Here is a 10,463-nt window from a genome sequence, read left to right on the forward strand (position 1 = left end):
TAAATAGCACGCTTGGTTCTTAATGATTTGTTTAAAGTAATCGTCTGCTAGGCACGGTAAATCCCTGGCAGGTATAAGGAATCGGAGGCAATTTGTTACCCCGTTTCTCCCTCCAACTACAGAATACTGATGGGAAATGGGGGGTGCTTCTGTAGCGGGGGGAGGGCTATTTTGGTTTACTTGTGAAAGTTCTTTCTAATTTGCTTTGTCCGAGTTGTTTCACATCCAGTTACCCCCCTTACATTGAATAACTCTAGGAGTGTCCTAAAACGGACTTGAAGTTTTTACACAATTCTCAGAGAGTGGAATGCTCTGGCCATTTAAACAAATGTCACAGAGATCGGGGGGGGGGGGGGGGGAGAAGAAGTGCTCTCACTGATCAGGCTCAGGGCAGGATTTTAAATGCAAAAAAAGAGAGAGAGAGAGAAACAGAGAGAGAGAAAGAGATTGTTTTTATTCGCCGAGGAGGTACTTTCAACCGGTTCAGAAATCGTGCCTCCGAATACAGAATGGGAACAACTTCTATAAATGTCTTATGAAAGGTAAACAAGCGATTGACCAAGCGATTATGGGGGGGGGGGGAGTCTTGTTAAAATGTGGGGTAAATAGTGGTGAGCTTGGTAGTGTTTTCGTAGCTGAGTCTCAGGTACAATCAAGCCATTTTCGGACACATGCCCATGTATGTAGCAGTGGTGAGCTGGAGGAAGCTGTCGACGCCTGTTCAGTTAATTTAGGTTTTCTTTGTCTAATTACTGTGGAGCTTAGGGAAAAGGAGCCGGGCTCAGGGCAGTAAACTGACACTTGGGCTCTGTGTGTGGTATCCAGGCCGAGTTTGATGGAAAAAGCCTGCTTCCACTCAACTGCAGGTCACTGTCTGAGACCAGCCCCCACCCCCCTCTCTGCATACACCCACCAGCCAGCTCAGCGCGGAGCAGCACTGGGAAGACAGGCAGACCCACAGCGCTTCAGGGACATTGATGTGGCGTCCTGCTCGGCCCCAAACCTTTCCTTTCTCTTTGCTCCAGCCTCTCTTTCTCCCCCATTTTCCGTGCTGCTTCCACCCAGCCTACACTCGCCCCACAGATGTAGAGATCTTCCACCACCCCCGCCAGCGATAGTCTCTCCCCCTGCCCGCTTGAGTCCTGGCCCGGGCCCTGTTTCCAAGCGCGTGTAAACTCCCGAACGGAACCGGGCTTTCCCTGGGCATGATTTCGCCAGGGGTCCCACTTTTTTGGCAACGTCTAGTGAGCTGGGGCTCGGTCTAACCCCCCTGGCAGACTGTTAACAGCAATCGTGCTGCCTCGGGATCCCTGCAGACCCCCACAGGCCCCGCTTGCCCGTGTGCCCAGGGGCGACCCGGACTCCCAGCCGGAATGATTGTGCTCCGTGCTCCACGCTAGCGTGGCGCGGGGAATGAAGCTGGGGCAAGCCGGCGCACAGGTAGGTCGAGAGGCTCTCCCGCCATCCCCCTGCGGGCTCCACGATCTTCCCTGAGCGGAGGCTCTCGGACACTCCCTCCATCCCCCGGGCCGGGCCGGGGAGCGCTCGGCACGCTGTTACCTTTGGAGCGCGGCGCACTGGCCGGCGTGTGGCTGGGGACTGCGGTGCCTGGGGGAGGTTGATGGATGGTGTCATTGCGCGTTAGGGAGGGCAGCTAGAGCGCGCCGGTGCAGCAGCGCCGCCTGCCCAGCTGAGGAGTGGACAGAGGCCAGCTGGAAAGGGGGTGGGCCCTCTCGCTCGCTCTCGCCTAGGCTGGGTTCGTGGAGCCACTCAGGGGGGTCGGAAGAAAACGAGCGAGATTTAAGACACTGATAGGTGGCCGGGCTTTGTTCGGCTGCTCACTCTCGACGCCAGACGCGCGGGGCTCCGGCAGAGCGGCATGGCCGGCGGGCGGGGGGCCCGGCTGGAATGCCAGCAGCCCTGAGCGGACCCCTCCCGCGGCAGAGCAGCGAGGGGGCAGGGGGCGAGCGCCGGAGAGCAGCCTGCTCCGTCCTGCCGCGGCGGAAAGGAGGGAGCCATTGCGCAAGGGGCCTGGCTGGAGCCGCTGGGGCAGTGATGCGCAGGGCGCAGCCGGCAGTCCGCAGCCGCCGCCTCCCGCAGCAGCACTAGGAGGTGCCCCGGGACTAGCAGTTCTCCCCCTCCCCCCACAAACCCATCAGGGCACCCCCCCTCCCCCAAGCCGCTCCGGTCTCACCCCACCCCTCCATTCCCTCCCTCCCGCCGCCAGATGACCACCGAGAGCGGCCAGCAGCAGCGGGAGCCGCCGGCCCCTCTCCGCTCCTGCAGCCCGGCTCCCGGCGCGCTCCAGGCCGCCTTGATGAGCCAGCCGCCCCCCTCCGCCCTGGAGACCTCCACCGGCAAGAGCAAGAAGGCCAGCTCGGGGCTGCGGCGGCCCGAGAAGCCCCCCTACTCCTACATCGCCCTCATCGTCATGGCCATCCAGAGCTCGCCCAGCAAGCGGCTGACGCTGAGCGAGATCTACCAGTTCCTGCAAGCCCGCTTCCCCTTCTTCCGCGGCGCCTACCAGGGCTGGAAGAACTCGGTGCGCCACAACCTCTCGCTCAACGAGTGCTTCATCAAGCTGCCCAAGGGGCTGGGCCGCCCGGGCAAGGGCCACTACTGGACCATCGACCCGGCCAGCGAGTTCATGTTCGAGGAGGGCTCCTTCCGACGCCGGCCCCGCGGCTTCCGCCGAAAGTGCCAGGCGCTCAAGCCCATGTACCGCATGATGAACGGCCTCGGCTTCAGCGCCTCCATCCTGCCCCAGGGCTTCGACTTCCAGGCGCCCTCGGCCTCCCTGGCGTGCCACGCCAACGGCTACAACCTCGACATGATGGCGAACCCCATGGCCGGGGGCTACGAGGGGCACCACGTCCCTCACATGTCCCCCAACCCGGGCTCGACCTACATGGCCAGCTGCCCGGTGACTTCCAACGGGGACTACGGCCCCGACAGCAGCAGCAGCCCCGTGCCGTCTTCCCCCGCCCTGGCTAGTGCAATCGAGTGCCATTCCCCCTACACGAGCCCGTCCGCTCACTGGACAGCCTCGGGGGCCCCTTCGTATATAAAGCAGCAGGCCCTTCCACCCGGCAACCCAGCCTCAGCGGGCCTCCACTCCAGCATGTCCTCCTACTCTTTGGAGCAAAGCTACCTGCACCAAAACGCCAGGGAAGACCTGCCAGGTAATACCCCCTTCGCTTTCCTTCCTTCCAGGCTTTCTCGCGGCTAGGATCAGAGGAGGCTGTCGCGGAAGGTACACACGCCGCCCTCGTTGTGCCAATCTGGCGTTTGCCTCTGGTTTACTGAAGCTGTCAGATAAGAGCCCTGTGACAAGGGCGAGGCTGGGGCTGCTTTGTGTTTTCTCTGAAAACAGGGCTTGACAAGAGAAAACAAAACCTGGCCCGAGAAGGAAAAATAGAGCTATTGTTCGGGAACATATTTTGCTCTGTTTTGGGGCACAGTGGGGGAGGGGGAGAACCAAAAATTGCCAGCCACTGCTGCTCTGGGGGTTTGGTTTTTAATATGAACATGCCCGTTACGGTTGTTATTGCTAGTGGAGAGGTTAAAACCCAGATCCTTATCTTTATGGTGTTTGCTACGTTTTTGGTCAGTTTCAACCGGTCTTGTAGGTTGGTTTGAGTGATTGATTTCTTGGCCAGAAATACTAGGACAAGAATTACAAATGCGTCATTCAATACAAAAACGTGAGGAGATTTCTAGTAGGGATTGACTGAAAAGGGTGTTTAATATTACCTCCAAAGTCTTGCAGATTGCGGCGGGAAGAAAACACCCTCTAATCTTTAAAAATGCACAAGAGATTAAAGCAGATCCAAAATATAAAGCAGAAAATGTATCTGGACTCCCCCCACCCCCTTACTCTAGTGATTATAGAAATGTATTCTTAGAAAAAAAATATTGCGAAGGAGATATTTGTGGAGAAAACAAAGTACAAAAATGGGTAAAAGATGTTAAGTTCTTAGAAGGAAATTTTCCAAATAGCCCTTCTAAACGTGGGTCTTGGAGGTTAACCAAACAAAGACAGTCTGGGCTGGACCACACCGAAGAGGATTTTAGCCTGACTTAACCCATATGAGAACAGGGTCTTGTTCAATTTTATGGGAATTTCAACAAGTAACAAATACAGACGACCCTCTTCATTAGGGTTCTCCCCCTTCCCTCCCCCCACTGCTTCTTGAAGGGCTGTCAATCATTCCTCTGTTCATCGTAGAGAAATGCAGTGTACCTTTCGATCTAAAAAACCAAGGCTTCGCTTTGGAAAGCTATTTAACCTTTGGTGGTTGCTTCGCTTGCAGCAGAGAAGCACTGTCTTAACGCAAAAGGTTCTCTTTTAGAGAAAGGAAGGCTTAAAGTTTGCATTTGGCTAAATTTATCTCAGGGAAGCTGACCAAACAAGAAACCCAGGTGTTAAAACTTAATAAATTCGGAGACTGATTTGTAAAGCAGCAGCTGTTCCAGGAATTCGGTCCTTAACTCCAGCTCCTGGGAAATGGACCTTGGTCCAGGAAACGAACCCTACTTCCACAAAGAACGTCTTTCTGCCACTGTGGAATCTGCATTTTAGAAATTCCAGATTATAGCCTCGTTTAACTGCAAATCCCGTTCTACAGATTTAGATTAATTCTACAATTTGATTTTAATCTTCAAAACAATAATCTCCCTTACCCGTTTTCTGAACAGATATGCATGTTCGCAATTGCATAGCCTCTCCCACCCCTCGAGAAACACTTTCATAACTTTTGGGCAACTTGTAGAAATACGTTGACGTTCAACTTCAGTGGGAATGGAACCAGCATGACCTTAAAAGTGACGTTTGTTGTCAGAGTGCAACCTTTTAATTTTGAAAGGGAAGTAGAAGCAATCCAAGAACAGGATTTGTTTTGGTTTTTTTCCCCAAACAAAGTGTAATTCTTTTGGTTTTGTGTAATTTTCCCCCTAGTTTTCCTTTTCCGTGAAAACTCAAATATTTCCAAGAATGTGACTATATAAATCCAGTTTCAGACTCTTAAAATGTAATAAAGTACTAGTGCAAATCCCATGCTAGCTAGCTAGCTAATACAAATATACATCTAGCTAAGACCAGATGTGCCAAAGGGACAAATTAATATTCATTTCCGATGTGTTAGATCAGAGAGCAAATCGAGCAATCAGTTTTTAAATAGAAATTCCCATTTATTTCAATAATGTGTTCTGTTTAAATACTACTGCCATGCTTTGGGCCCAGGACATTAATGAAAGCATCTCAGATCATCATACCCTAGGTAACTAAACAATCTTGTATGTGAATACATCCACGTATGCATATACTCGGTTATATGGTAAAAAGTACTTCCTTGGGTTCTAAGAATTCTTAACAGTAAAGGTGTAAGAGCAATTAGTTCTCATTATCTACAGCGCACAAGTAATAACAAGTGCACGCAGTGTTACCATAGCTGCCTTTTTATTAGTTTAATGTGACGCAGATTTGGTTAGAAAATATCAATAAACCTATATCAAATCACTAGCCATTTAAGTTAGTGAAGCTGTAGGTTTTAAGCCTTGGACTTGTATCCGACCCAAGAATAAGAAAAGAAAAGATTGGAAACAGAGGCTTGTTCTCCTGGAGGCTTGAGGGAGACATTTTTTCGCACACTGTTAAACCATGCTCACTGATTGAATCAGGGTTGTAATAAAGTGCAATGGTTTATTGTGAGCATACCAGCAGAGTTATTAGAAAGACCAAGGAAATCCAGCGAAATAATCACCTATACAGCGTGAGCACTGTGGGGTGAGGGAAGGGACAATGAAACAGCCCAGAAAGAGATAGGCATGCTGCAATGAATACTGTGCATCACTTTGCAAGAGAGCTGCCTAGCCTGCGGCACAGAAGCTGCAGACGTATTTTCCTTGGAATCTGTGAAGTTTTATCCACGTTACAAATTTAGACGCTGAAGTTCTGTGCTGATGGGGATTTTCTCCCAGTCTCTTCTGGACTCGGAGATAAGCTACTGAAAAACCTCGAATCAGGTTTTTTTTTCCCCCAGTAAGATTTGAAAAAAGTTTCAATAATCCAAGAGGTAAAATCTGAACCCATTCCAGATCTGAACAGATTGCTTTGGGGAGGGGCAAAAACTCTCCTGGATTAAATCATGTAGGCCTTTCTCAAGCAAAGCTCCCACTGGGAGAATAAAGTCTGAAGAAGGACCTCAGGATCAGTCCCCCGATTGTATAGAAAATCGCTTCCAGCTCGTCAGGAACCTGGCACAGTGGCCTGTGGCTATGGGGTGTGAGATGTCTGAGTGAGGCTGTTACCTAATTTACATACTGCTGCTATGGTATTGGGGATATTGTTCTTTTTGTTTAAGTGTAAGGTATCATTCCTCTGTACTTTTAAGAATATGAGCAGACACATCCAAATATAGCGAGTTACAGCACACACACAAACACACACTACAACAAAATTAATTCTCATTGATCCTATACGCACTGAAATAAATAAACCTCACATTGATTTTAATAGGATAGGATCAGGATCATTATGTACACTGCATACAGAAATCAAATGCAGGTGTGTCCTAGAGTTGCGCGCACACATACACAGAGTATATCGCTACACACACAAGGGGATACAGAGGCGTGTATGCAGTGAACACACCTGAACATACATACATACATTACATAATCACATAGCATATGTAAGAGGGGTGTATTTGTGTATAGTATGAGCCTACAGCTTGTAAACACTATATCGCTATGCCGGCACTGACAAACATATACACACAAACTATAGGAATATGTATGTGGGCACAATAATTTCAACTTTTTATGAAGTTTCAGAGGGGTAGCCGAGTTAGTCTTTCAAGTGCTACCAGACTATTAGTTTTTTAAGTTTATCCTGTACAGACTAACAAAACATGTAGATGGTATCATAAGTTTTCGTGGGAGACATAAGACAAGGTTACTGCATCTCGTAAATTTCAATTGCCTTTTGACTCCTTTTAAAACTGTCTTCAAGTAAGGTAATGTTTTGTAGGGGCCTTCTTAACTGCTCTAGAAGGCTACGTCTCAAATGTTTCGTGGAATTTCCTCACAGAACAGAATTTATACTCGCCCTAAGTACAATGTATATCAGGCAGAGAAACTCTCCCCCCCCCCCCCCATCGAATCGAGCTAATTTCTGAGAAGCTCTTGTTGTTTTCTTCTCTTACAGTGGGATTGCCTCGCTACCAGCATCATTCTACCCCAGTGTGTGACAGGAAAGATTTTGTTCTCAATTTTAATGGCATTTCTTCTTTTCACCCTTCTGCTAGTGGATCTTATTATCACCACCATCACCATCAAAGCGTCTGTCAAGATATCAAACCCTGTGTGATGTGAACTTAACACTGTCAAATAAAGACAATCAGGTGGCTGTTTAACAAACGTGAGGTATAGACAGACTCACGCAAATAAAATGTAATGTGCACTCCTGATAGCATTGAATTAGTACACAAGTCACTTAGCAAAATTACATAAGGCAGCACTGTGTTTACCATTTTGTCCCCTGCCACACAGAAGGACAGAAAAAGATGATGGAATGTTCCAAAGCTTTTTTGAAAGGTTTTCTTTTGTGTGCATGTGTGTGTGTGCGTGTGTGTGTGCGCGTGCATGGGAGGGCGGGGAAGGGTATCTTTTATAGGAAGTCTATTCAAGTAAATAATAAAATGCATTTCTGTAATCTTCGTTGTCCTAAAAATTAGAGTATGCAAAAAAGGTCAGTTCAGGGTTGTTGTTTTTTAATTAATAGAAACAAGTTTCGTTTGACTGGGGAAAATCTGCCTCAAACCAACAACAGCGAGAAACTGCATTTTTTAGTTGTTCCAGAGTTAATTAAAATGAACCTTTTTTTCAAAACACTTTTTATGGACGCCAGCACCAATCAATATTACTAAAAATATATTGTTTAGACGTTTCGTGTATAGCGTTTAAGAAAGTTCGTTTTTTCCAGTATTGCAACAATACATTGTTTTTTGTTTTTATTTTTGCAAAGTTCTTTTCTACCACAGTATTTTTAAAAGAAATATTTTAAATACATCTTGTGTATACTCGCACACTTAACGGCTTTAAAAGGAGAATATATTTGCACTTATGTATACTTTTTACAGTTTGCCAAAAATATTTTGATGTACAAATTCTTTTTCAATAAAATGTGTATAAACGACAATGCACTGAATAGGCATTTAGTTTCACTCTGACGCTTCTTGTAATTGTCCCTGTAAGGCACCCTAGACCCCGCAGGTACTATTGAAGTGGAGGAAGAGGAAAGTAATTGACCTGCAGAGGCATCTGTGTCCTGAGATCATCTTAGGTTTGGACACTTTTTCCTCTCTCCCCCACGCCCGCTTGAGTTTTCTATTCGTTATCTCCTTCCGGCTACTTGTGCAGAATTTTAAAAACACAATTTTAAAAATCTAAAACTTGCGATTGTAACTGACGCTTCAGCTGCATTTAAACAATGTTTAGATCGGCCAATTGACCGCGTTTGTGATTTCTTTTCCACAATTATTCCTGCTGGGTTCCCTCTCCGCCCCCCTTTTTTCCCCTTGTATTAATGCTTTAGGTAGGAGTTGACCCAAATTCTGCTGATCTTCTCTTGGCAAACAAAATGAACTCCATAGGAGTTCGGGGGTTGCTAGGAATGTAGGATAAAACTACATATAATGGTTTGCCACCTCTCATTGTGGGGCAGCCTTTTTGCAACGTAGAAAAGCATCCAGTTCGTTAAGTAAAATCAGGCTTCGTAATTACTCGTCCAGGTAGGCACGTAGTTTTGATGTCAAGATACAAAACACATGTCTGCCGTCAGTGGGAGAGCGGCGAGGAACCCCAGGGAGAGATCTAAGATTACATGGAGCTGAACATTTACTCAAGCTCAGCTCATAAAGTTAATTCATCCCTTAAACCCATTGGAGTTCACGATCTATACACCTTTCTGCTTACTCAAGGCAGGGAAGTCACGTTTATAGGCTGCAACCCTTTGATCACATAGTAGGATCCCAGAATGGAGCCTTAAAAAAAAGACTTCCACACAGGGCGATCAGACACATTAATGCCCCCGAAGTCTCTTCTCCTCGCTGTATATTGTCTGGATATTTTAAGGGACCATCTCAAGCTTTTAAAGTCGTCATGTGCATCCCTTAATGAAACCGAAACGAAACTTCGCGTGCAATGATTGTTGCCTCAAAAAAAATCACTCCCACTCCCCCCAGGCTGCTATCCCATCCCATAAGCCATGTGGAGCACTGACTATGAAAAACGGTGCTACTTCCTCGGTAGAGTAGAGACTCGAGCTGATGCAGACCATTCCTCACATCACGCTTTCCTACGTGGAAGAAACGGATCAGCTCGGTGCTAAAAGATCTGTTCTCCCTTGAGGACAGCAAATTTGCCCCGCATGCAATCATATCCTCAGACATAATGCAACCCAGTGCAGTTCCAGCCCTATTTGAAATGGGAGATTTTCTTCCGTTTAATGTGCAGCATCCATGTCACACTGGCGCTTTTAAACACTAAGTAGAGAGTGAATTTGATCAGAACGATTTTTTTTAAATCTCCATTTTTATATTTATACTCAACCATGCCCCCTTTTCCCCCGAGCTTCTCAGGGGCCTGCAATAAATTATGAAGTCAGTTTCAGAGTTTGCTCCGACCACAGTGCTGTGTTTACATTCTTTCCAAGGCAAGCCTGCATGGTCGTAATTTATATCCTAAACACTTGAACGTAACTTGTTTATACAGAAAATGACAGGACCTCAAAGACAAAAAAACTGAACTTGCCTAACAGATTGAAATAGAATGAATAGTCCATGGTTTTAGTGCCCTCTCATGGAGCCATCATGCCATTGAACCGAAATACCAAAAACATTTGTAGCACTTCTAATTTTTGCATTAGATATATTTTGTTCTATTTCTGGAAGTGATCCCATACCATGCAAAATAATCTCTCTCTCTCTCTCGCACACACGTACACAAATATCTTGCCAAGACGTCAGTTCTAGGAAATATTGCAGTTTTGAGCTTGCTTTGCTTCTGTCTGGTAAATGGATGCTTTCTTTCCCTCGTTTTCAGACTGTCAAACTGAGAACGCTTCAGACACAGGCCTATTTAACTACCAACACGAGCAGGGGAATGCCAGTGAAATGGATCCTCAAACTTCACCCTAGGGCTCTTTTAAACGTTATAGCGACTTGCAAAGGGGAACAAATCATGTAAAAACCAAATGAGCCCTATTTTAATATCAGTGTTTGCTACTGCAAGGCATTCCGTGGTTGTCTAGCCTGCAAAACTCTAGTAGCCTTCGGGGCTAGTGGAAACACGACAAGGGGCAGGGTTAAACGCCAGAAACTGCATAGCTGCAGAAGAGAATTTTAAATGGACAATTGAAAACGCCTGAGGATTTTGTTTGCTGTATGTATCGCAAATAGCTA

The 10,463-nt window shown here is 47.0% G+C and overlaps 1 protein-coding gene across 1 annotated transcript; it reads left to right on the plus strand.

The window, feature by feature from the left end:
- The first annotated feature begins 916 nt into the window (after nt 1–916).
- Nucleotides 917–8,200, plus strand: FOXF2 (forkhead box F2). The gene is made up of 3 exons (XM_075921348.2): nt 917–1,440; nt 2,228–3,182; nt 7,208–8,200. Exons 1-3 carry the CDS (start codon nt 1,414–1,416, stop codon nt 7,372–7,374), a joined length of 1,149 nt encoding a protein of 382 aa, XP_075777463.1. The 5' UTR covers nt 917–1,413; the 3' UTR covers nt 7,375–8,200.
- Nucleotides 8,201–10,463: the final 2,263 nt, after the last annotated feature.

Source organism: Pelodiscus sinensis, chromosome 2 (genome assembly GCF_052426305.1).
Source record: "Pelodiscus sinensis isolate ZL-2025 chromosome 2, ASM5242630v1, whole genome shotgun sequence".
Lineage (NCBI taxonomy): Eukaryota > Metazoa > Chordata > Testudines > Trionychidae > Pelodiscus > Pelodiscus sinensis.

Bases quoted from the DNA above. Each gene is read 5' to 3' on its own strand.
- FOXF2 (XM_075921348.2), top strand. From the start codon at position 1,414: ATGAAGCTGGGGCAAGCCGGCGCACAG. The intron at 1,441-2,227 runs GTAGGTCGAGAG...TCCCGCCGCCAG, and splicing joins TGGGGCAAGCCGGCGCACAG to ATGACCACCGAGAGCGGCCA. The intron at 3,183-7,207 runs GTAATACCCCCT...CTTCTCTTACAG, and splicing joins CGCCAGGGAAGACCTGCCAG to TGGGATTGCCTCGCTACCAG.